The 25,869-nt window shown below is 43.9% G+C and overlaps 3 protein-coding genes across 5 annotated transcripts in view; 2 read left to right on the forward strand and 1 right to left on the reverse strand.

Moving 5' to 3' along the window:
* LOC125748855 (GTPase IMAP family member 8-like) overlaps positions 1–825 on the reverse strand; it is a 56,922-nt gene extending 56,097 nt beyond the window's left edge. The window contains exon 1 of the mRNA XM_049025514.1: positions 810–825. Within this exon, the coding sequence (XP_048881471.1) occupies positions 810–825 (16 nt within the window). The remainder of the gene's footprint in view (positions 1–809) is intronic.
* Positions 826–5,753: 4,928 nt separating this feature from the next.
* On the forward strand, positions 5,754–7,350 carry LOC125749661 (GTPase IMAP family member 9-like). The gene is made up of 2 exons (XM_049027128.1): positions 5,754–5,798; positions 6,135–7,350. The coding sequence occupies exons 1-2, from the start codon at positions 5,777–5,779 to the stop codon at positions 7,082–7,084; spliced, it is 972 nt and encodes a 323-aa protein (XP_048883085.1). The 5' UTR covers positions 5,754–5,776; the 3' UTR covers positions 7,085–7,350.
* A 17,357-nt stretch (positions 7,351–24,707) lies between these two features.
* LOC125749208 (CLIP-associating protein 2-like) overlaps positions 24,708–25,869 on the forward strand; it is a 36,925-nt gene continuing 35,763 nt past the window's right edge. For all 3 annotated transcript variants that reach the window (XM_049026237.1, XM_049026238.1, XM_049026236.1), the window contains exon 1: positions 24,708–24,969. In XM_049026237.1, the coding sequence (XP_048882194.1) occupies positions 24,936–24,969 (34 nt within the window). In that variant the 5' untranslated portion in view covers positions 24,708–24,935. The remainder of the gene's footprint in view (positions 24,970–25,869) is intronic.

Here is a 25,869-nt window from a genome sequence, read left to right on the forward strand (position 1 = left end):
CAATTCAATGTCTGATTTAAAAAGAAAACTGCGTTCAAACAATGAGATTCTAAATGTATGGAGTGCCAGCATAACAACTTAAAAAAATTGAAAGAAAACTTCCTGATTTCCAGTAATAAAATCCATACAAACCACGATATTATTCAACATCCTAAAATCTTGGTTACATAGCGATGTTTTAGGAAAAATGTTTAATTTTAAGTGCACGTTTTTAGTTATGGATGATAAGCTGCTATCACTGGCCCCTTAGAGTGTTAAATGTAATATGAGATTATTACTCCTTTGATATAACACCTATTTAAAACAGTTCAAATATCTGTAAGTTTATTGCTTTTGGTCACTTATCACATTCATGACAAAATCGTTCACGCTGTGTTTAAATATTAAGCAACAACTTAATTAAATGTAAAATGTAAAAAGATGCTTTTCGGATTAAAGTGGTATACCACATAAAGCAGGCTGTTTCTCACATAAAACACAGATTATACATGATTTAAATAGTTTTAAAACATGGTTAAACCTTAACTGAAATACTTTTTATTCTTGAACTGATCTATTTCTTGTACGTTTTTTCAACATTATTGTGCTGTCCAAAAGCATAATTATTTGTTTAAGTTGGAAAAATGTTTAAAAATTGCATAAAGGTTATTCATTGATTGAGCCGTAGAAAAAAAAACATAAATCAGAGAAATGTTCTAGGTAAAATAAACTGCCAAGCAAATGAAATAAAGCTACAAGATCCTGTTTTCAGAGAATATCTTGTATGATTTTCAAGGATCCTTTTTTGTAAACAAGAGTTGAATACTTACTATCGCCCTTTGTCATTTCTGTTTGTGCACCGGGAACAAGCCTGAACTTTCCACTAATGTCTCCCTGAGAGACGGTGCGTTTGTAATGTCCTTAAGTGCGGGCGGGAGCGTTGTGTGGGAGGTACTTAACATTAACATTACTCAACACACAGATACTCTCAGCATGCCTGCACCAGCAGAATTACTCTGAATCCATATAAAGGAAGCAATGACTCTCTGCAGGTTTAATTGTGGGCAGCTGAATGGGTACCACAAACAATTGATTATTTCAAACAAACAATGTTATTTCCCTGTATGCCAATTACTACTGATCCAATATTAAATCAACTAGAAAATAACAACTACAGTTGAAAGTATATTGTTGTTGCATTATGATGCATCAAAATTATAATGTAGAATTCACATTAGATCAATCAAAGTCGATGTGCATGAATTGATTCATTATAACGTTGGAGATGAACATTGATTCAATGAATTAGCTGATGGACAAAAGAAGTGAGAATACACTGATATCTGTGATAATTCTGGACATCATAATCCATCTGTCTTCTGAAACTGCCAATCCTGTTCAAGGTCGTGGGTGGTCCGTAGCCCATCCTGAAGGCTATGGGCACAAAACAGGGGGGCAACCCAGGATGGGGCACCAACCCATCACAGGGCACACTCACACACCAGTCATTCACATACACAGCTATGGGCAATTTGGCAACTCCAATCCACCTGAGCATGTTTTTGGATTGTGTGGGGAAACCCGGAGGAAACCCCACGACGATATGGGGAGAACATGCAAACTCCACACACATGGAACCCTGGCAGAGACTCAAACCCAGGTCCCACTGCACCACTGTGCCACCCCTCATCATATTCTGTGATATTAAATTTGAACAGTTGTGCAGTACTCAAGTTATGGCTGGGAAATAGGTCTCCCTATGTCTATGATCTAGCCTGCCGAAAAGAAGAAGAGGAGTTTGACCATCAGACCAGGGATAATTCACAAATGCGTAATGTCATTTCAGGAGAAAGTCGGTAGGATCCGCAAATCAACAGCAACACTTTCACCTTGATTTTAACTGTCTCTTTTCCCCTCCTCACTCTAGCTGCCTGAGGCACATTCTTTGAACTCCTTTGCAAAATATACAAACATGGGGAGTTGACATTGTAACCTCCGTTAACTTTACATGCAGTATGCGTGTCCAAAGCTCAACATTTACTTGCATTTGTATTTGGCTTTCAGTGTTAGTGCATGCATGACTGACATTCGCAGTTGACTCAGATCCTGCAGTGTCACAGCTGCCGGTTACATTTTTTGAACATACAGTATATCAGAAGTACATTTACTTTTTTGAGTTTGCACATTTTCGGAACCCTACCGCAAGACAAGGCAGTAGATCCCCATATTATGACAGCAGACTGTGGAAAAAAGTAAAATACCAACAATTCCATATTCAATTTCAATCCCTGGTATGTATTTGCAATTAAGCTTGCTGATTCACCAGTCATATAAGGTGGCAAATTGAGTTATATTTCCCATGTCCTGCGGACGGTTAAATGTGACTTTTCATAGTGTTCATAACATTAATTATAAGGGCAAACTGCAGAATACTGCATGTCAATACTGAGGGTCAAACTGAATGTAAGTGCAACTAACATTAGAACTCTGTGTTAGTGTCAACAATATAAAACTAAAACCAATTTGTCAGGTGTATGTTGCAAGTGGGGTGGAGGATGTCAGGATGGTGCAGCAGATTTTTTTTTCAAACTGGAGAATAACCAGTTTCATTGATGGTGCTGCTATTAGTTTATGTATTTATGTATTTGTTTGTTTTATTCGTTAAACATTCTACTGCAAGACTTCATATTATGCTACTGTAAATGTAAATGTACTATTTTCAGATGCATGCACAGTAAGAAGTTATTTTTTCCATGCTTACAGTCAAAATTTAATTCATTAAGACTTTTCCTGCCAGAATTTATTTTGAGTGACTGGTTAAGTTTTTTGTATTTTCAGGTACATACTAATTTTAAATTTAGATTTATTACATTAGCACCTGGGGGTGGCATGGTGGTGCAGTGGTTAGCACTGTTGCCTCACACCTCTGGGACCCGGGTTCGAGTCTCCGCCTGCTGAGGCTAATTGTAGCTACTAAATTGCCCGTAGGTGTGCGTGTGAGAGTGAATGGTGTGTGAGTGTGCCCTGCGATGGGCTGGCCCCCCATCCTGGGTTGTTCCCTGCCTCGTGCCCATTGCTTCAGGGGTAGGCTCCAGACCCCCCACGACCCAGTAGGATAAGCGGTTTGGAAAATGGATGGATAGATGGACATTAGCAAATGAGTCGGCTATCTAAAATATAAGGTGCTATGTCTCTTTTTGCCTGTGCACATCTACATGAGCGGAATATTTTTTCAGCATAATGTAGTACTCCAAGAATTTCTTCAAGGTTGGCAGGCCTGGGAAAATAACAGCTACGTTGAGCTCATGCTGGCAAAGACGCTGGCATCGTGCATGTCCCCCATCTCGCTTCTAATGGAAAATGGGACCCTCAGACTTCAGATTTTGAGATGAATTTCACCAACTCAATTAGTTGGAAGAGTTGTAGAAGTATAAGGATGTCATGGATATTATCTGTCACCTTGACTTAGCACATAGAAGATGTAATAATAATAGTTAACAATTTAGGCATAAATGTATACATCATGCCTCGTGCCCATTGCTTCCGGGATAGGCTCCGGACCCCCTGCAACCCAGTACATCACCACTGGACAGCATTCATGAACTACAGCATTTGGACTGTTCACGTACTGTTCATATTCTTCAGACTGTTCATATACATCACTATATGTACTGTTTCGTTTACAATGAAACATTGCTGCATTTCAGCGTTGATTTCATCCTCAAGATTATGAATAGTGCATGCTGTATGCACTTTGTATAAAACTATACAAATATTCCAAATTTATGTACATTTAATTGAATAGGTAAAGAAATCCAGGGATAAAACCAAGGAATATGGTACCCTGTCTGGATTGTTGAGACCAGGGCCTCGCCCTGGAGTCAAGCCTGGGGAACTTAGTGAATGCATGGTGACCTATGCCGGGGTACTGGAGAGGAGGGTCCATCTGCTGGTTGAACCTCGGATTCCGGACTCCTTCAGGAGGAACAATGGAAATTCCGTCCTAGCCATGGAACACTGGACCAACTTTTCACCCTCACAAGGATACTGGAGGGTTCATGGGAGTTTGCCAAACCAGTCTACATGTGTTTTGTGGACCTGGAAAAGGCATACGATCATGTTCTTTGGGGGATTCTGTAGGGGGTGTTCAGGAGTATGGGGTAACACCCGGTGGGTGCACTTTTTCACCGATTCTGTGAAATCATTTTTTTGGACAGAATGTCTAGGTATAGCTAAGTGGCAGTCTGATTCAGGGGCCTTAGGATCTCCTCTTTGCTTTGTGCGGATTACGTGGTCGTGTTGGCATCACTAGCTGGTGACCTGCAGCCTGCTGGTGGCTGGGATGAGGATCAGCACCTTCAAGTCTGAGACTATGGTTCTCGACCAGAAAAAGGTGGATTGCCCTCTCCTGGTGGAGGATAAGTTGCTGCCCCAAACATAGGAGTTGAAGTATCTCGGGGTCTTCTTCATTGGTGAGGGAAGAAGGGATCAACAGACAGATCGGTGCAGCTTCGGCAGTAATGTAGATGCTGTTGTGGCAATGAGAGAATGCAGCTTTCGATTTACCAGTCGATCTACGTTCCTACCCTCACCTGTGCTCATGAGCTCTGGGTAGTGACTGAAAGAACAAGATCATGGGTAAAAGCAGCAAAAATTAGTTTCCTCCGTAGGGTGTCTGGGTTCAACCTTAGAGATTGGAGTGAGGAACTCAGACATTCATGAGGGGCTCAACGTAGAGCCGCTGTTCTTCTGCATGGAAAGGAGTCAGTTGTGGTGGTTTGGGCATCTGTCTAGGATGCCTCCTGGACGGCTCCCTGGGGAGGTGTTTCGGCATGTCAAACTGTAAGGAGGCCCAGGGGCAGACCTAGGACATACTGGAGATATTATATCTCGTGGCTGGCCTGGGAACTCCTTGGGATTCCCCCGGAGGAGCTGGAGGAGGTGGCTGGTGAGAGGGAGGTTTTGGCATCCTTGCTTAGACTGCTGCCCCTGCAACCTGACCATAGATAAGTGGTGGAAACTGGATGGATGGATGTATGGATGGATGGATGGAAGAAATGCAAAATGCAATCACTAGGTTTAATGATAATAAACAGCATCATAAACTATAGAAATTCTTAAATGCTGCCTTCCAAGTTCAAATATCGGACCATAAACATTGCATGGTAATTCATGTCTCAGTTGTAATGCAATATCGCAGATGAATTGATATCCACACAGTCCCATGATACATCATTCTCTCTTTACTTTACTTTTACATTATTGGCACAAAAACCTCACAAAACCCTCCCGCTAACATCAATATGCAAGTAGAAGTTTTTCCTGTATTTTTTCTTTTTTAAAAATCACTTTCATGATCACTGTCATCATCTTATGTTGCGTGTAAGGACATAACTTTGGGTTGAGCATTGATGGAGTCCACCTATTTAAAGGGGTCCAGGGAATTGTATTGGCTGGTTTCAACCCCCCCCCCCCCCCCCCCCCATAATTTACACCTTGATTGCGTGACAATGAGGTTCATGTGTTCTGTTATATATTTTTTGTTTTGAAAGATGGAATGGAACAATTTTTTTTCTGCTGCATTTCTGGTACAGGTTATGAAGAATCCTGGCATGTTCATATCTACAGGTATAGCACCTAGAGGGGATGCCATAATTGGTGCCTTGTAATGCAAGAATGAAGTCTGGGGGTGGGAACATAGAAAGGGAGTCACCTCTAGATGGCATATAAATATCTTTACAGTAAAAGGTCTGGCACATTCCTCCCTCAGCAAACACCGAGCTGTCTCCAGGAGAAAATGGCTCTGAAGATAAGGAAAGGTTGGTTCAAATATTGTTTTCAACATGCATTGACTGAACTGGAGTAATTGCATTCATTCACAATGTAGACCATGTGTTAGAATGCTGGATTTTCATATTTCCGTGGGATTATTTTCAGAAAGTGTGAAATAATGTTTTTTGGATCTAAGTTTTTGGATTATAGCGAAGACATTGTCCTAGACTCAATAAAATGGCAAATCCAGATATATATGACTGCAGATTAACATGCACATTGATGGCTAAAGTCTGATGTTTACAGAGCTCGGTATTTCACTGTACTTTTAAGTATCCACAAATCTTAACATCCATACTGTATATGCTTACTTACACTTGCAGGGGAAACTTGCAACTATCCAAGTACTTCTAAAGAAGGACCTCAAAGCCCCTTTGGCTGCCCCCAGATGAGGATTGTCCTGTTGGGTAAAACAGGAGTGGGGAAAAGTGCAGTTGGAAACACCATCCTGGGCAGGAAACAGTTTGAATCTGCTCTCAGAAGTGCTTCAGTAACCAGTCAATGTCGAAAGGAAGATGCCATAGTATGTGATCGACCCATTGCTGTTATCGACACCCCAGGTCTGTTTGACACTGAGCAGCCCAACAATGAAATACAGAAAGAGATAGTGAAATGTATCCAGGTCTCCTGTCCAGGGCCACATGCTTTTCTCTTGGTGATGCAGCTGAACAGATTCACAAATGAGGAGAAGATGTGTGTCGAAGCTCTGCAGGAGATCTTTGGTGAAGAAGCGAATAAATTTATGATCATCCTGTTTACTCGTGGAGATGACCTTCAAAAGCAGACCATTCGTGACTTTATCAGGCATGCTCACCCAGACCTGAATGAGGTGATCAGGAAGTGTGGAAGCAGATACTGTGTCTTTAACAACAAGAATCTATCCAACAGGGATCAAGTGAAAGAACTGCTGGACATGATTGACAAGATGATGGCCGTGAATGGAGACAGCTTTTACACCCAGGAGATGTACAAGGAGGCAGAGGCAAAGATCAGGGAGAAGGAGGAGGAGATCAAGAAAGCAGCCATAGAGAAGAAAAGACTCCGCCGAGAAAAACTAGAGAAAGAGCGATTAGAGAGAGCAGAAAAACTTACAGTAGAGCTGAGAAGTGCGGTGGACAAGGAGATTGAAAAAAAGTTACAGATAATTAGGGCAGACTATGAGCAGGAGCTGAGGGAAGCGCGCAGAAAGGCAGAGGAGTCTGACCTTCAGTTGACTTTCTTACAGAAGCTCAAGATGAAGATTTTCAAGGCTTTCAGGATTGTAAAGAGATAAAGTTTTGTATGGATGCATTTCTGTTGACCAACTTTGATTCAAATGTTTCATTTTATTTTCATTTAGTTTTAATTAGTTATTTGATGATATGCAGTATAGAATCATCTATAAAACATTTACAGGATTATCAGAATTTAATGTTTCCATGCATGTAATATGTTGATACGTTAATGAGTGCCTTTATGTAATTATTTGTTCATTAATATATTTTCTACTCCTACTATCTTTTTGGAAGTGGGTTTCAATGTGGATGTACTTAATTAAAATATAACATACTTCATAAATTTTAAATATTAGTAATAAATTAAATATTTTTCCTTATAATAAAAAGAGCTTTGACACACATAAATTGTTCTGTCTAATAACTCGGTGTCATGTCTTGTTCGTCTCATCTGCCTAACCCTAACCCTAACCCTAACCCTCCTGTCTCCTCCCTCACATGGCCTGAATGGCTACACCTGATGTTGATTATTCATCATTAGTTTATGTATTTAAGTGCCTGTTTGTCCTGTTATTGTTAGTCCTAGCATTAACATCAAACCTGTGTGTTACCTATAACGTCCTTTGGTCCCATCCTCCTGTCCTGGATCCCTCGTGTTCCCGTTCGTTTCCTGCATATGTTTTCTAAGTTAAATAAAACGGAATGTCAGGACTCTGCCAGCTTTCCCCCCTAATGGCTACCATATTCAACGACCCTCTGATCACCCTTGGAAGAGAGATAGGTCTCCCTGGTGCTTCCTGTTCCATGCTTATCTAGCTGTCCTAGCTGAAGCAACGATGCATTTCTCCATGGGGTGTTTTGGAAGTGCAGCGGCAGATAGATTTCTCCCAGGAGTCTAATGTGGTGGAAGTAGCCTCCCGACTCCCTGCCGTTTACTGCAGTACAACACCAGTTCCCCACTACAAGAGGCTGCTCGCCACCAAATTGCCTGCTGGCCCCCTAGATCTCTCCACGGACTTGTCCACTGGCTTTCTGGACCTCACTACAGATCCACCAACTGACTCCCCTCAGCTTGCTGTAGATTTGCCCAGGAGATCCCTGCAGGTCACTCCAGTCCCGTCAGCTGTTCCCAGTTGCAAGAAGAAGCATGGGAAACCAGCTGTGCCTGTGACTGCTGCCTGTTCATGTCCTCCCGTCCAACCCAATCAAAACGTAAAGTATAAAAGGGATAGTAGGTCTGTAATTTTACAAGTAAGAGTCTATTTGCACTTGTCTCTAAATTGTGGTAATAGCATGACAATTCAAGATGTTTAACAACATGCCTTTACCACAACCAAAAAGTTGCATCATTAAGGTAACTCTATAGTAAAGGTTAGCGGGACAGTTGCCTGTTTCAGCTGGCAACCTGGCCCTACCCAGAATGCCTTTTTACAAACGTCATTGCATCTCATTTTCCTTTGGTGGTGGGGTGCTGGGCTCCCACTGATTTCTCTCAGTGCTGTTTCATTGTAATTAACTCACAATGTACTTCAGCTTTTCTGTATCCTAAGGCAAGATTGGTGTTCTTGCACCCTCTTGTGGCTAATAATAAACATTGCAAAACTGATTTTTTTTTCTAGTCTCATTCAACACAAGTCCTTTGAAACAATCCTGTATAACTCACACTTGGTATACCTACCTTTATAGAGTAATTACTTTGGGATACTCAAGTGGGAAAATTCAGAAATTTCCAAGGTTATTCTCTGACAGTGCCCCACCTGGATGATGTGACGGCAGCCAGCAGTACGCTCACCACGCAGGTGGTGAAGGGGCAGGAGAGAATTCACCAGTTAGATACAGGGGATGATTAGGAGGCCAGATTTGATAGGGCCACAGTGGGCAATTTTAGCCAGGACATCGGACTACCACCCTTACTCTTTCTAAAGATGTCCATGGAAATTTTATGACATCAGAGTGTCAGGACCCCAGTTTTACCATTTTCACAGCAGTATCCCCATCACTGCACTGGGGCACTGGGATCCACAACGACCACAGGATGGGGTAACCAGTCATTGCACTGGGCCTCTTGGCTACAATGCCTGTGTATGAAACCTTATACCTCTTGCATATATACACACAAACATAGACACACAGACCACAGGGAGGTATTTGGTGGTATTTGAGGAATGTTTATCAGATAGCAGCCTTCTTAAAGTACTGTGTACTTATGCATGTGTGACGGTTTGTCATTATTGTGTCCGTCTGTGTGTATATGTGTGTTGTTGGTTTCATGTGTTTATGAGAAGGTGTGTTTTGCTGTGTCTGTACATGCACATATGATGTATTAGTAAATACCATTGTATCCCTGCAGGTCTTTGTGTATTTGTATGTCTGAATATGTATGTATGTGTGGTTGTTTGTTTTGTAAAGGTGAATGTATGTATGAGTGTTTATTTGCAATTGTGTGTGTGTGTGTGTGTTTGTGTGTGTGTGGGTCATGTATATTTAAATTGTGGAGATATGTTTGGTTTGTATAAGCCTGTTATTTTGATCTTTTTTGGGACATTATTTTGCAAAAACTCATTTTTATAAAAATCTGAGAATGCAATCAAAAACTAAAAATGGCAGAAGTCTTGTATTTTTGTTTGGTTACTTATGGTTAGAGCTGGATAGGGGTTAAGGTTGCCATTGTTAGGGTTAGAATGAATAGAGTCCCCACAAAGATATAGATACCTAATCTCCGAGTGTGAGAACGTGCTCCCTTTTGGATGGTATTTCAAAGAAGAACACTAGGTGGCACTGTTGGTAGTGCGGTGACAGCTGGACCTCAGACAGACAGTAACCTGCCCAGTCAGCATGGTGCTGTTCTTCCTGCTCACAGCCCCAAGGGGGGGGGGGGGGGAGCTGGATGCAGGAGAGGAGACTCTGAGGTTACAAGGTACCCTGCAGAGGACAGACAGCAATGCAGCCTGATGCGTCCTCTGTCAGTCCCCTGACATATATTCTGTAGGCCACTGGTTGTTAAAGAGGGCAATGCGTTGCCGTGGCGACCACAGCCACGATCCCTGACTGGCTGGAAAGCGGGCAGGGCTGGCAACGTGTGTATGTGTGTGTGCGCTGCAGTCCGGCGGGACACAGACGTCAGGGCTGCGAGCCGGCAGTGTCACAGTTCCTACCTCCGCCTGACGCAGCACCGCATCCTGGGAAACAGATGGTTCCAGTTCAATTCCTATTTCAGGAGTAGAAGAAGACTCTGCTTAATTGCCCACAGCAGGATTTCATGCCTTCCTGGAGGAGCTCCTGAAGCAAATCAATAGAGGATACAAACAACAGATACGGACAAGCAGAAGAGCAATGTACCTGGTAAAAACACATATATATTTCTGGAGCACCGAGAAGATGCTGAATTACCTCTGATTTGAATTGTAACTGGATAACTGTAGAAAATATTTATGTGTTTTTTAACCCGTTCAAACCTTTTTGTCCTGTTTGGCTTTCAGATCACAAGCGACACTCGACAAGTTCAATGACGCGCTGAACCCTGCCATCATGGCCCTAAGCCTCAGTCACGGTAAGATTCCCGTCCTCTCTGGCGTGCGTTTGGCTGTGACAGTTAAGGGCGCCAGCGGACAGCCGCCGAACTTCACTGGAGCTGCAGCGCATCGGCTGTAGGTTCAAATCGGATGCGGGATGTGCTTTTGTGCCCAGAAGGAACCACTTAACCTGAATTTCATCAACAAAATATGCCAGCGTATGGATAAGCGTTAAGTTGTTTGTGAAGATGGAGTGTTTTTATATTCTTTTCATGCAGTTTACGTGCCTTTGTGTGTTTTTGGGATACCTTAAAGAATACTGACTTAAATTCTGACTATGCCAGGATGCTTCATGGAGGTTGTGTCAGTTGTGGCGAGGGGGGAGAGGGGGCTGTAAAATCTATACCCAAGTCTGGTTTGGTTGAATTCTCACCATGGTTGCTTGAATGGCTAAAGTTTTAAGGGAAGGCACAGCCTGATGTCTGGACTGTCTGATTCTTAACAGACTGAGGGGTTCGGGTCAAGGAGGTGCATCATGGGAGGGTGACTGGCATTCCTGCATGAACTTAGGCTTCAGGATGTTTGCATGGAGCTGTGTGGACAGGCGACCTCTATGGAGATTAGCCTGGTGGCATCGCTATCGTCACCAGCCGCGGGGTCCACTGCAAGGGCACTATGGGTCCACATTCTGTGGAACAACCTGGAGGGCTTTGGGTCGCATCCCAGAAAAGCACTGCCATTGTACTTTGGAGCACAGTTCTTTGCCTCAGAGGCTTCCCGAAACGAAAGTGTGTAACAGGAAATAAGATCACATGTTATTAAATGAAAAGGGGTAACCTGTTAACCTGAATTAACTGCCACCCAGACTGAATATCAGCAGAGAAATAGTGGTGTGCATTGACCAAAAAAAAAAAAAGTTCTCTCAAACCAAGGGCAGCAGGAGCTACTTGACCTACATACCAACGCACAGGACTGGCTTTGAGCTCCCAGCTCTGCCTGCAGCCGACTCTCACACAAACCTGCGATCGCATTAAGCCAGCGTGACGGCAAAAGAGAGCAACTCAAGTGGAATAAGACGTCACTCCCCCCCCCCAACACCAGCCCCAAGCTGCCCCTGGCTGGAGAGGAAACCCCCTTTCATACCAGAAGGCCATAAAGATCATGGGAAATGCTTATGCATGCAGAGCTGCAGCAGAAACCGCTCAGATTAGCATTATTATTTTGAAGAGCAGTGAGATGCATGTTAAAATGATGGATTTTTCTACTTGCAGATGTTGAGTAATTGTGGTAAACAGCAATGTGTAGCTTATGGATAGAAGAGGCCCAGTTGACTCGCCTGCTCTCCCTTTCGGGCTGCAGTGTCCGAAAACCGCTGAGGGCAAATCTCTGCATGGTTTCTATTCCATCCCACAGCCCGTGCCTTTCTCTGGGTCTCCTTTACAGCGCCTCGGCCTTCCAGCCCCCCTGGCTCTAGTTCCTCTCCAGTAACAAAGGCCTCTCTTGCCACCCTTGCCAGCTGCATTGGTGGCGCAGGGGGGCAGCGTGTCAGTCTCTGCCTGTCACCGAGGCGCCGCACAGAGCCCGGCACTGTCTTGCTGCTGGCAGCAGCCTGGCCTCGCAATCCGAAATAACACCAACTTGGGCTTGACAAACCAAAACAACCTCAATACCAGCCTCAAAATTCAGACCTCAGCACTGACCTCCAAAACAATACAGAACCACAGCAACCCTGCCTGAAAACCCAAAATATCATCAACACTGGCCTCAGAAATCAGAAGAAGAGGCAATTCTGGCCTTAATAATCCAAAACAACATCAACACAGGCCAGCACAACTAAAATGACATCATCACTGCTCTCAGAACCCAAAATAACACAGAATAACAAACAACATTGGCCTCTTAAATTAAAATAACTCAAAACTAGCCCCTTAAAACAAAATAAAACCAAGACTGAACCCTTAAATAAAAAGAAACACCAGCACTAGCTGGTTAATCCAGAATAACAGCAACACTGGCTGGTTAATCCAGGATAACATAAACACTGGCCAGTTAATACAGAATAACACTAACAATTTCTCCTTAAATCAAAAATATTACCAGCACTAGCTTCTGATATCAAAAGAAGAGGCAATTCAGGCCTTAATAATGTTAATCCATCAACACTGGCCCCTGCATCTACAATGACATCATCACTGCTCTCAGAACCTTAAATAATACAGAACAACACAAACACTGGCCTCATAATCCAAAATAAGGCCAACACTAGGGTGAGAATCCTTATATAACATCTACATCAGCAGCATCCCCCCAAAAAATAATGAAATCATCACTGAGTCACCAAAAGCACTAGGTATTTGAATGGGTAAAACTTGTTCAAATGTAAGGTACAGAATATCATTTGAGAATGCTGTTTGCTCAGGAAATATATGAAATAATAATGAACACTCTGAGCGAAGACCAAAATAAAGCCTGGAGATTGTTGAGCAGTGGTTGAGTAGTGGTACAATATGGCTTCGGCAAAAGAATCGTTCAGTTACTGCTGGTTGTTTGTTGTGGAGCAGCAGACGAATAAGGTGTTCATCTCTGAACAAGTCTGTCAGTGAAGCCTCCATTCTGTCAGTGTGCTATAATGTATTTCTTTGGCACAAACTATATCGCTGCCCGTCTTCATTGTGCTGTTTTCGTTTCCCTGTCGTGCTTCAGTTTCATTTTTCATGCTTTCCCCTGCTTCAGACCTACACGTGTTGCAGCTGAAATACTTTGGCATGTTTTTCTTTGATGTCACAGCATATCACAGTAAGGGATGCAGAGAGGTGGACACTCAGATGTGCAAAGAGGCACAGAGGGTCTTGCTTGCAGTACAATTCAGGGAACACAGATACATAAAGACACGTGCTTGCATTGCTAGCTTCCATATGCATTGTTCTGTATTTAATCATTTCTAACTCCTAGCCCACAAATCTAATCTATATTAAACTGAGGATTTAAAACTGATTTGAAATTAATAATAATAATAATAATAATAACAGTCGATACTTTATTGATCCCCGTAGGGAAATTGCCTTTACGCCTCCCACAACTTGCTCTTTTTTCATAGAGTCTGCTGTCTGCGAAGGGCTGCCACCCGTAGCGGCGCCCAGGGAGCTGGGGGTTAAGGGCCTTGCTCAAGGACCCACAGGCTGAGGCTGGGTTTGAACCTGCGATCTTCTGATTACAGGCACACAGGCTTAGCCCACTGAGCCACACGCTGAAATTAAACTGATATTTTGTAAGAAAAGAAAATTAAGCTGTAAAAAAAGTGTGTTTTACTGTTTTTTCATATTTTCTACCTTGTTCTCACAAAGGTAACACAGCGTGCAGACACACACACACAAGCATGCACATACACAAGCATGCATACACACAAGCATGCATACACACAAGCATGCATACACACAAGCATGCATACAAGGAAGACTGGATAACAGAGGACAGGGCAGGTACACCTGCACCATGTTGCATGAAGGACTTTTATTTTGAAGCAGCCATCTCCCATTGCTTTGTGAGGTGGGGGGGGAGAGGGAGGGGGAGAAAGAGGGACAGAGGGAGAAGGAGAGGGAGGAGATGCAGGGATAGCTACAGATCGGCTCAGGTCGCAGAGTACCTACCGGCAACTGAGTCCCGACGAACAGAGGAGACAGACAGGCTGACAGACGCTTGCTGCTCCGGTCGCCATGGCCGCGGGGCGCCAGGGATGGGGTAAGTGATTCAGTCTGGGAGGGGGGCGTGCGTGTGTGTGTGTGTCTGTGCGTGCGTGTGCAGGCTTAGAAATGGCTCAGCTGAAGGAGACAGCTCCCATTCATCAAGCCCCCCCCCTCCCCCCCCCCACAAGCAGTTATTATGCTCTTTGCACCTTCCTGAGCTGTGCTACTGGTTTGGACAGTAAAGGGACAGCGTCCCTATGTGTGCGTGCGTGCTACGTATGTGCATGTGAGCCTCACATGTGTGTATATGGTTGTCTACATGCATATTGCATTTCTGCTTGGTCACGTCTATATGAATGTCTGCTTGTCTACACGTGTGTACATGGGTATTCATGCGTGCGCACTCTTCCTGTACATGTGATTGTGCATATCTGCTTGCTCCCATGTGTGTGTGGTTTGTGGTTGCATGTGCGTCCCCATATGCGTGCCCATATGTGCATATATGTTTGGGTGCACCTCAAGTGTCTGTGTCTGCCGCGCATATTAAAGAGGATTCTCTATCCAGGAGACAGTGCCGGGAGTCTTTGGGGGAAGATGTGTGTTAATATCCGTTTACCAGCGCGGCATAGACCACCAGCGAGCTAGAGAAGTCCCAAAAGGGCCGCGATGGCTCCCCCCACAATGTTAGCGTCACAACAGCGTATCTCACGTTGTCTCGATAGCGGCTGTAGCCCTGCAGTCACTTTCTATGTCACTGTTAGACGGTGCTGTCAGCCCTCCTCTTCTTTGCGCCCTGTCGCCGCGGTGATTAATTTGTTTCTGGTTCGCCTGGAAGTCCTGCATGCTGAAACCTTTGTGACGAGGCTAATTTCCGGGTTTTCCACGCCGAATGGCCGGGTGGTTGCATAAAGAGAACTCTTTCTGCTATGGGATCTCTGCTCTGGTGATCTGACGCGGAGATCATGCCAAGAATCCCGGTGATGTTTTGACTACCAAATGCTGCAGATATTTGAGCCATTTTAGCATCTGGATGTAGAAGAATATAAAGGATGTTGGTGGGGGCCAGTTCTGCAGATCTTCGATTAATAGACAGGGTTTTTGCCCTGTCCTGCAGTCTGTTGTAAAAAGATTGGCTTGACCCAAGTCAATTGGGTCAGTGAAAAGAAAACAGTGTGTGTTCATGACAGCAAAGCTTCCAGGCCTGAAGAAGAAATTCTCATAAAGGAGGTAATGAATGACACTGGCGATCTTAGCTGTTCTCAGACAGCTCATTTTGTTTCCTTGGTTCAGTGAGTTATTGTTGTGCAGGGTAGAGAGGCCGAGAGGAATTGCAGCTAAGAAAACTTTTTATCAGCTGAAATTTGGCATATGTTAGTAGGCGGAAGCTATCCACAGCTTGGCAGTATTCCTCTGCATAGTCACACTCAAACTCTCTGTAATGTCCTTGTGAATTCAGTCCAAATGGGACTCTTTGTAGTATCACTATGCATGTAGTCACACTGTGACATGTTATAATCTCATTGTGGCTCTTTGTAGTATCCCTGTAAATGTAGACATACTCCCCAGAGTATCCCTGAACATGCAGACACAGTCTGAACCTCCTGAGTAGCCCTGAACTTGGAAACACACTTAATATCGGGAGTATGCTTGGAATGCAGACACCCTCTCCGGAGTATTCCTGAGCATGCAAATGCGCTATGACTCTCTGGAATATCCATCTGAATGTATGCACCCTCTCTGAAGTATTCCTGAGCATGCATATAAAACATGGCTCTTGGGGTATCCCTATACATTCAGACACACCATAACTCTTCCAGAGCTAGCAGACATACTGTAATTCCGGAGTAACCCTGAGCATGCAGATATACCGAGACTCTCTGGAGTATCCCTGAGCATGCAGATATACCGAGACTCTCTGGAGTATCCCTGAGCATGCAGATATACCGAGACTCTCTGGAGTATCCCTGAGCATGCAGATATACTGTGACTCTCTGGAGTATCCCTGAGCATGCCGATATACCATGACTCTCTGGGGTATCCCTGAGCATGCAGATATACCGAGACTCTCTGGGGTATCCCTGAGCATGCAGATATACCATGACTCTCTGGAGTATCCCTGAGCATGCCGATATAACGTGACTCTCTGGGGTATCCCTGAGCATGCAGATATACCGTGACTCTCTGGGGTATCCCTGAGCATGCAGATATACCATGACTCTCTGGAGTATCCCTGAGCATGCCGATATACCATGACTCTCTGGAATATCCCTGAGCATGCAGATATACCGTGACTCTCTGTAATAGACCTGTGTTGTCCCTAAGTGCCAGTCCTTATATTTAAAAAATGACCATGAATTGAATTCCTTTTGCTCTCGTCTTGAACACACAAAACATGCTCTCTATGTAGGCTATGTGACCCTGCTATGTGACATTAATATCCTGCTACGGCATGAAAACATAACATGGGCAGGGAAGTCTGGGATGGGGAGTTTCCCAGTGGGGAGAGAGAGGAGGTTTTGGGGGGGGGGGGGGGGGGGAGCGGGCGAGGGGGGGCTTATGCTAGTGATTTGGTTCACATCCCTTCTGATGAAACAACCTGCAACTCTGATCCAGCCTATGAAAGCTGGGCCGCTGCTCTGAATGATTTACTCATTTATCTGCTGTATTTTTGCTCCATCTTCAGATGTTTGGGTTGAGGCTTGCCGAGACCCACAAACAGACAAAGGCAAGCGTTTGCATACAAACACGAGCCTACATAAGAGCAGTGAGAGGAATCTCACACTGCCCTCTCTGCACTCCCATTAACTGAAGATTACACAGCTGTACATATGTAGCAAAGCCCTGGAAACCATAAATATGAAGTGATACCATCGAGCTATATGTATGAAGTGAGACCAGAGATGGGCTGTATTCCAATTACATGTATTTAAAATTACTTTTAAGTATTTAGTATTTTGCTGGATGGAAAAAAATCTGATGTAATTTGTAACAAAATACTTGAAAGATTGTATTTTATGTATTTAAAATACTTAAAATATTTAATAAAATATGTCATTTAATTCATTTTTTTTCTGTCATTTTAAGAACCCTCATTACCATGCTTAGACTCTTAAATCACCATCTTTGACTAGATGCAAATAAATCAGATATTGCTCACTGAATGTTATCATAAGATTGAAAAATCTTGCAATTAGCAAATAGCAGGGCTGTGCTCTAGAACTTGTGAATTACTGTAGCTTGCCAACCTGCTGTAGTTAGATGCATTCAGGTAATTTCTACAGGCATGTTCAGGCAGTGGCATCCTGGAGTTTGTCACATATGGATGCCTTCAATAGTGATAAATCAGGCTAGTGACTGTTGCTCCTAAGGAAAAAATTAATTTGTATGAGCTAAACGTGGGAGTTTTTATAGCCACTGAGCTTGTGCACAGGGACAACTGGGCAATCTGACCTTGAACATTACATGTGCCACAGCTGCTGGTTACTATTTTTTGAGCATATATCTAAAACAATTTGCATGTGTTTGGCACCCTACTGTAAAACAAAGTGCATTATGAGAATTAATTTAAGAAAGTGTTGGTGCACTTCCTTGCGTGTGAACGGGCACACACGGAGTAACACCGTATATTGTCACTGTCATAATGTGTGACTTCAGGGCTGCTGTTTCAAATATTACTGGGAATACACAAAGTAAAATGCCAGATAAACAATCAGAAAGTTAGATAAAACTGAAAAGAATAACTATCATGTCATTTTAAAACCTGCAACTTTTTTGGTAGTGTTTGTCTGAATATGAGAGATATAAAGTGAAACCGTCCAGCGGTATGTATAACATGAGACGTGCAGCCGTATATATGAAGTGAGACCATGCTGGCTTATATATGAAGTGAAACTGTCTAGCTATATGTATGAAGTAAGATCATGCAGCCATATGTATAAAGTGAGACCGTGTACCCAGATGTACAGTAAGAAGTGAGACTGTGCAGCAGTATGTATGAAGTGAGACCATACAGCTGTATGTATGAAGTGAGACTATGCGGCCCTATTTATGATGTGAAACCATGGAGCTGTAGGTATGAAGCAACACCATGCCGCCATATTTATGAAGTGAGACCATGCAGCCAAATATATGAAGTGAGACCATAAAGTTGCATGTATAAAGTAGGGCCATTTTTCTATATGCATGAAGCTTTATGTATGAAGTGAGACTGCAGCTGTACAGTACATATGAAGGGAGACTATGCAGCAGTATGTATGAAGTGAGACTGCAACTGTATGTATGAAGTGAAACTGTGCAGCTGTATGTGTGAAGTGATACCGTGCAGTTTAATGTATGAAGTGAGACTGCAGCTGTACATATAAAGTCAGACTGTGCAGCAGTTTGTATGAAGTGAGACCATGCAGCTATATATATGAACGGAGAACATGCAGCCATAAGTATGAAGTCAGATTGTGTAGCCATATGTATGAAATGAGATCATGCAGCCTTAAATCTGAAGTGATACCATGCAGCTGAATGAATATATGAAGTGAGACCATGCAGCTGTATGTATGAAGGGAGACTGTGCAGCTATGTGTATGAAGTAATATACAGTACTTGTTTTTTCACAAGATTCTGAGCAGTACACTGACAAGATGTTACTCAACAGCATTTCTGGGATTAATTTATATACTAGTATGGTGGGTAGGCACCCAATCCCCTTCTCTGAGGTGGCTGTGGTTTTCTAAAACAAAATCAGCCTGGTTGGTACATACTTGTTTAGCCACAGTGAATAATCATGTTGGCTAATCAGAGAACCTCTTTTGCATGTTGGGTGTAGCCAACTCCACTCAACATCAATAAGTACCACAGAAAACAACCACTCCATCAATGGAATACATACTGAATGCTATTTATTTGTTAACCCAGCCCAGTCTCCTGTGCCAGTGTTTCTCAACCCTGTCCTCAGGGACGCCCAGACAATCCACATTTTTGCCCTGTGGACTGTCAGGCAGGGACCCGGGAGGGAACAAAAACAAGGACCTTCTGGGGTTCCCCGTGGAAATGGCTGAGAAATTTTGTCCTACTCTACAAAACGCCTGGACCGTCCTTGTAGTATGTAGACTTGCATCTGCTTGTGTGGGTTTTGCAATGTGCATTGGTTTAGAAGAGCAAAGGTTACGAATGGAGTTCTTGTAATTCTGTGTCAAGTCTCTTACATTTCTTTAAATCTCATCCAGTAGGCGTCTCTTACTGCTAGATCCTTTTTGCTGTAGGTGTCTTTGATGTATGACTCTACTGCAGTGACTTTCTCTGTTTCTTAAACAAAGCAGCATGTTTTTTTTCACTCTGTTGACCTCCTCTGCAATTATCCAGCAAACCCTGACATAATAATGGTCTGTAAGGCCGTGTTCCTCGGCTCCCTCACTCCTCAGTGCCGTCAGACTCTGCTGTCTGCTCTACATGCATGATTCTGGCAAAGATGACAGGTCACCTCCTCCATAGCTACCGTTTGGGGAGTTGGACATCATTGTGGTGAAAGTGGCACTTAATCTAATATGGCCCTTTAGGGAATAGATTAAGGATTCTGAAGAATATTGGAGGAACTAAGGAAGACAGTGGCTAATGCCAGGGCCTCTGTGTGTGTGTGTGTGTGTGTGTGTGTGCATGTCTGTATGTGCTGCTTCAGACTAACACCTTCAGTTCTGGGAGAGACTTCAAAGCTTATAGCTGGGGGGGGATGCAGTCACAGGCTGAGAATATTCAGTGAGTCAAAGCGGCTCTACCCATGTCTGACTTTTCCAAGGTCTCCTTTTATGATCGAAGCAGACGGTTCACTTTCTGAGGCGTATTTCAGTCTAATTTAACTGCCACATTTCCTGGGCTCCAGTGCATGGGATTCAAAGCTCATTTGGAATCGCTAATGTGTGTGTGAGGGTGTGAGGGTGAAGGCTCCCTCTGATGATGTGTAACGCGATACCATCTCTCACTGAGATCTGCGGCTAAGTCTTTGGGCCACAGTGTGCTTGGGGAGTGCTTTTTCATAGCCGACAACAGACTGAATCCCTAGACAAAAGATTACAGGTTAAATTCCCTGGGCAATTGAGCATTGCATTTATGTGCAGCATAACATTCTCACAGCCTTATTGTAACATAGGACAGTGTTTTCCCGGTCACATGACATCATTCTCACAGCCTTATTGTAACGTAGGACAATGTTTCCACAGTCATGTGATGTCATTCTCACAGCCTTATTGTAACATCATGGCAACGTTCCTCTGGTCACATGACATACTATTCTTGCAGCCCTGCTGTAATGATAGGGTGACAGTCCCCTGGTCATGTGGTGTAACATCTTCCTTACTATAATTACAGGGCTACATTCCAGTAGTCTCAGGACACTTCTTCTTCTGCTCCTGAATAAAAACAGTTTTGTGGTCCTAGGACTGCGGTACTTTCCTAGTAAGATTAAACTGGGTCATTTTCCCTTGCAGAAACACATTTTTCTCATATTTCTGTTTAGTACTCGGCCGATTTTGCTGAGGTGGGCAATCAGATGGATACCAGCCATGCAGGTGGCTTATGGGCGCAGTATATGGAACATACCCTGTGAGTGCTGTCCTCGTTGTGGGCAACAGGATAATTCTGTGTTCTGCTTTCCACTCTTAATCTTTATGCCAGGCACATAGGGGGCACTGTATTCACCCCGGATAATCCAGTGACCCTCTGTGCCCTGTCACATCCTTGAGGGGCTGCCCAAGAGGCTCATGCAGAATTAAGGGATCAACACACTTCCCACACGGGGGGGGGGGGGCATTGTGTCTCAGTGATGTTTATTTCATTTGACTGTTGCCCTGCAGACGTATGGGAAAAAATCATGTATTCTTAAAAATGGTTGAAACTCCTTGTGCATGTGTTTATGTTTGGATATATATAATATTCCCTATAGATTCAGGAATCTGTCTATACATATTATATACATATTGATTATTAATTGTTGTGACTGTGTGCCTCTATGGTCAGTGGTTAGCACATGTGGTAATCTTTGTTTGCCACAACAGTAATGTAAGATGTACCCTCATCCCTGACTGCAGCGAGGATAGCTCGGCCATTTTTCAGCAAGCTTTGTGTTGCCCTCTAGTGGACATGACTAGCACTGTTCCAATTCTTAGACAGATGAACCCTTAATGGGAATATTAAGCTCTAAATAACTACAGTTATAAAGACAGCTGGAAAACGTAGCAGGTTTGATACTAGCTTTGAGAAACGTCTGACACTGTTAATGTGACGTGCGCCAAGATCGGCATCTAAACTTCATGATTTTATAACCTTCTTCAGTGTTGAGACTTCCTGCCGTGATTCCTCATCTTTCTCTGCTGATGTCACTTTGTGAGTGATAGTTTTGCATGTAAAAAGGGTAAATAAACAACATGTCATGAAACAAAGGAGTGTAAGGAGAAGGTTCTCCCTGATTGTCATCTGCCTTGGTATAAGGATGAACTCCTGTGTAGTTCGTCTACAAGAAATAAAGGTCGCAGCCGATGGTGATCCAAAGGCATGGAAGAAACTGCACAGCAAGCTGGAAAAAAGCTCATAAACATTCAGATTTCTACTGCAATACCAACAGAGGCGGGAGCTGAGCAAAAGAATCCCAACAATTGAACTTCCATATCTAAATCACCAATTCAGAGCCCGTAGGCTTGCAACTCCACACACTTGGCACTAGGTGGAGTCAGAGGCCGACACCATGTGATTACATGGGGCTTCTCTCTGCTGGAGGTGCTTCAAGTGGGTCAGCAGTCAGGGATAAACTTCATAGATTCCATCATTTGGCTGCATTTTCTTATTTTAAACCTTGGTGATGTACAGAGGTGCCTCTTTTCACTGAATCATGAAGGGTGTCATTGCAGTGTCTCTCTTGGCAACGATCTGCCACCTGGAATGCCAAACTGAGGGCATTAACGCTCTAATAGCGTACACATTTGCACGTTTTACCATACTAGTGTTAGCACTGCTGCTGAAACTAGCATTGGCGGTGCTTGGAACAGGTACGTTTGTCCAACAGCTGCTCAATACATAAGCTTGGTTATAGTTGTAGGTTGTAAGTCACTGTGTACAGGTAGAAATTTAACTTTTTTTTGTCTGGCTAAGTTTGGCATTTTAAAATATTGCTAATGATTGTGGGATGTGAATATTTTCTAAATGACAAATATATCTTTCTCATGCCTCCCTATATATAGGGTATATATACCACTAGACCACTAGAGGGTGCTGAAGTGATTTTGTTTCTTTCTACCTTGACCTGGAGTCGCCTCTTGGCCGTATTTTATGACTTAGATGTTTATGCCAACCTACATTTGCAATTTTGTTCTGTTTGAAGGAAATTACATGAAGGCTCATCCCAACCAGGGTTTATCGCAGCCTTGTGCTGTGACACTGACCAGTGAGAGCGTGGATGGATGGATGGATGGATGGATGGGTGGATGGATGATGTATGGGTGGGTGGATGGATGGATGTATGGGTAGGTGGATGGATGGATGGATGTAGGGATGGGCGAATGAATGGACAGATAGATGGATAGGTGCTAGTGCTGTAGACTTTCCAACCCCTACACCTGTCAGCTTGTATAATTCTCCTTCTAAGGTGGAATGCCTGTATGACTCCTGGTGGTATCTACACTGATACAGAAACATACACTAATGCAACCCTTTGAATATATCGCCGTGAATCGCAGGTAGCATGGAGAATAAAATACTCAAGGTGGTGTTTTAGCTGGGCTGCAGTAATTACTGCAGACGGCGTCGTGTTAACAGTCTCATCACTGACGTCTTCAGTTTCATTTACTGGTGGTGCTGATAAGGATGTTCCTTCACGCCATAAAGATTACTTTAGTCACTGGGCGGCTTGATAGCTTGGCCAGCTGGGCCCAAACTGTTGCTATAGTGACAGTCTGCGCCTTTGGCCTAGCGGAGGTGGACCTGGCTCCTCCCCTGTGGTTAGGTTTCTGTGCATCCACATCCTGAGGTTCTATTGGGTGGTCTAAATCAATATGGTTCAGTTGAGCTTGCATCATGGAAAAGGCAGAACAGAATCCAAGCATAGTACAAGTCCCCACAGTCTTGATAATTATGTTTCAAATGGGTGTGCACAGTCAAAAACACAAGTGGATGTGGTTCTATAACTTCAACTATAGTCTCAAGGATCACAACTCCTATTAGGTAACATAAATTCACAGGCAACAGCAAGGGGTTAAACAATACAAGTAAACTCGGTCCACTCAGTCTGAGTGAGTGCGGTCAAAGTGGTTCTGATCCACATTGTCATGGTTGAAAGGAGTGTAGTGCAAATAATTAAAGAACGACTTCCCAGCTCTCACTCGCGGTCTCAGTGGGCCGGGACGTTGTTTGGCACCGAGCTGAAATTGGCGGCTGTCACCCGTTGCTGGACTGTGGGATGTGGCCAAAGTCTGAAGAGCAACAAACTGCTGTTTGGGGGAATTCATTGCCTTTGGGTCTGGTCACGGGCTTTAGTGCGCTTTAGTCCAGGAGAGCAAGTTGTCCCTTTAGGTAGTATGTCACCATTCCAGTCCATCCACCAATTATCATTTAGCATTTTCAGTGAGGCCTGGTTCCCTCATATGAGTGGTTTCCTTGCCTGGTTTAATAAAATGAGGCATTTATACAGCAAAAATCCTAACCTAAAGGCATTTGGTCTCAGAACCATTCCTCAGTCTCTGAGCCACTAGATGCTTTAGATGATGTTCTTGGTTATAGCTATGTTTGTGTGTGTGTGTGTGTGTGTGTGTGTGTGTGTGTGTGTGTGTGGTCCAGGTATACCTTATGTTGGGGGAATCAAATGTCCCCACATTGTCATAAAAACCTGTTATTTTTGATGTTGTTCTGGTCCCCATATGGATAACCTCAATTTTATAAGTGTGTGTGTTTTTTACATGTTTATCGTTTGTGTGTGTTTCTGTCATTTGCTGCATGTTGTTTGTTTGGTCTGACTGCGTGTGTTAAGTGTTTTAATTGGGTGTGTATGCTAATTTATTTTGTTGTCTGTATGTATATGTGTGAGCTGCATGTGTGTTTGTCTGTGTGTTTATGTGGCCGCTATGCCTGTGTGTTCTGTTTTTGTTGTCTTTAAGCTTGGCATGTTTACGCCTGAGAGTGCAGCTGAATATGTATGCGCTGTGTGTGATCCGTATGCGCGGTGTGTAGGTGTGTCTGCCGTTTGTGCACCAGGCTGCAACAGCACAGTGCATTGGGAGTCTTTGTCTTTGTCTGTCTCTCCGGCATTTGACAGGCAGGTTGCCTCGGCGCAGCCGTCCAATGGCGTCATAGCACCCTGGACGGCTCCACCCAGAGCCTCCTGCTCATTGGTATGCGGCAGAGCTGCACGGCTCTGAAACAGCACTGGCTGCAGCATGATGTCACCAGCCTCCTGATTGGTCGTCTGCCTTCCGTGGGCTGAATGGGAGACAGAGACAGAGTGAGAGAGAGATAGACAGAAGCAGAGGGAGAGGGGGAGTGAGGGAGAGAGAGAAACAGAAAGAGGAGGGGGTGAGAGAAAGAAAATGCCGGATGAGGCAGAGAATCTGTGAAGCAGAGGCTGTATAGGAGCGCACTGGGCAGGCTTCTCTCCGGGGCTGGGCTTGGACATGTAGCCCAGTCTAGGGGGCTCAGGGGCAGCTGACCAGCGCCTGGATCAACCCCACCCTACCTAAAAACCAGGCATGAGGCGTCTCATCTGCCAGAGGATCTGCGACTGTGAGTGCTGGGCTGGGTGTGGGCAGTGCAGGTGCATCGTGTGCATCATGTCTGCATCGGCTGACTCTGGATCAGCCTCACGGCTTAGCTTACGGCATTAGGGGTTAGCAGTAGGGCAGGGCAAGCTGATCCCAAATCAGCTGAGCGTAGATAGCAGTCAGAGCAGGGTGTGGGGTTTGGGGGCAACCTGGCCATGTCTTTGTGGGAGGGGATGCTTTTTTTGCATGGAGGTTTTGAGACCACTGCAGACTATAAGCTCGATGTGGGAGGTTGTCAAGGTGACTGGGGATTGCATTTGTGCGTGCAAACACTTGTGTGTGCGTACGTGGTTATTGTCTCTAAATGGTGGGGAGGGGCTGATATGCTAAGACAGTTTAGGAATAAAATATACAGAGACGTCTAGATCCTCAGGTGACTCGATTGCATGTTCCACTCAGCGTTCGTGCGTGTGTGTGACTGCATGTGATATAACAACATTATTGGCCGATATGCAGGGTGTGGATATTACTGAGACCTTCAAAAGCTCAATTGAGATTGACAGATATGTGGATTGTATGTGTCACGGTAACCTTTAATGGTGGGATTTTGGCCAATACCTTCCTCTGTGTGTTACAGAGAGATTTAAAGGTGCTGTTTTGGTCGACATGCTACTGGAATGCGCTACAGAACATTTAAATGTGTGATTGTGACAGATATGTTACTTTTATGTGTTACTGGGGACTTTGATATTATTATTATGACTAGTATTTTAATTGTATGTGTTAAAGATTTTTTAAAGGTTTTAAACATGTTTTCAGGGCCATTAAAGGTGCAGTTTGCAGATATGCTTCTTGAATGCAGTAGAGGAACTTTAAATGTACATTAAGGTCCAATACACTAGTGGTATGTGACTCTGGGCTA

This window comes from Brienomyrus brachyistius, chromosome 9 (genome assembly GCF_023856365.1).
Source record: "Brienomyrus brachyistius isolate T26 chromosome 9, BBRACH_0.4, whole genome shotgun sequence".
NCBI classification, from domain to species: Eukaryota; Metazoa; Chordata; class Actinopteri; order Osteoglossiformes; family Mormyridae; genus Brienomyrus; species Brienomyrus brachyistius.

Coding starts and splice junctions, on each gene's coding strand:
- LOC125749661 (XM_049027128.1), top strand. CDS start 5,777: ATGGCTCTGAAGATAAGGAAAG. Junction 5,799..6,134: donor GGCTCTGAAGATAAGGAAAG/GTTGGTTCAAAT, acceptor TTACACTTGCAG/GGGAAACTTGCAACTATCCA.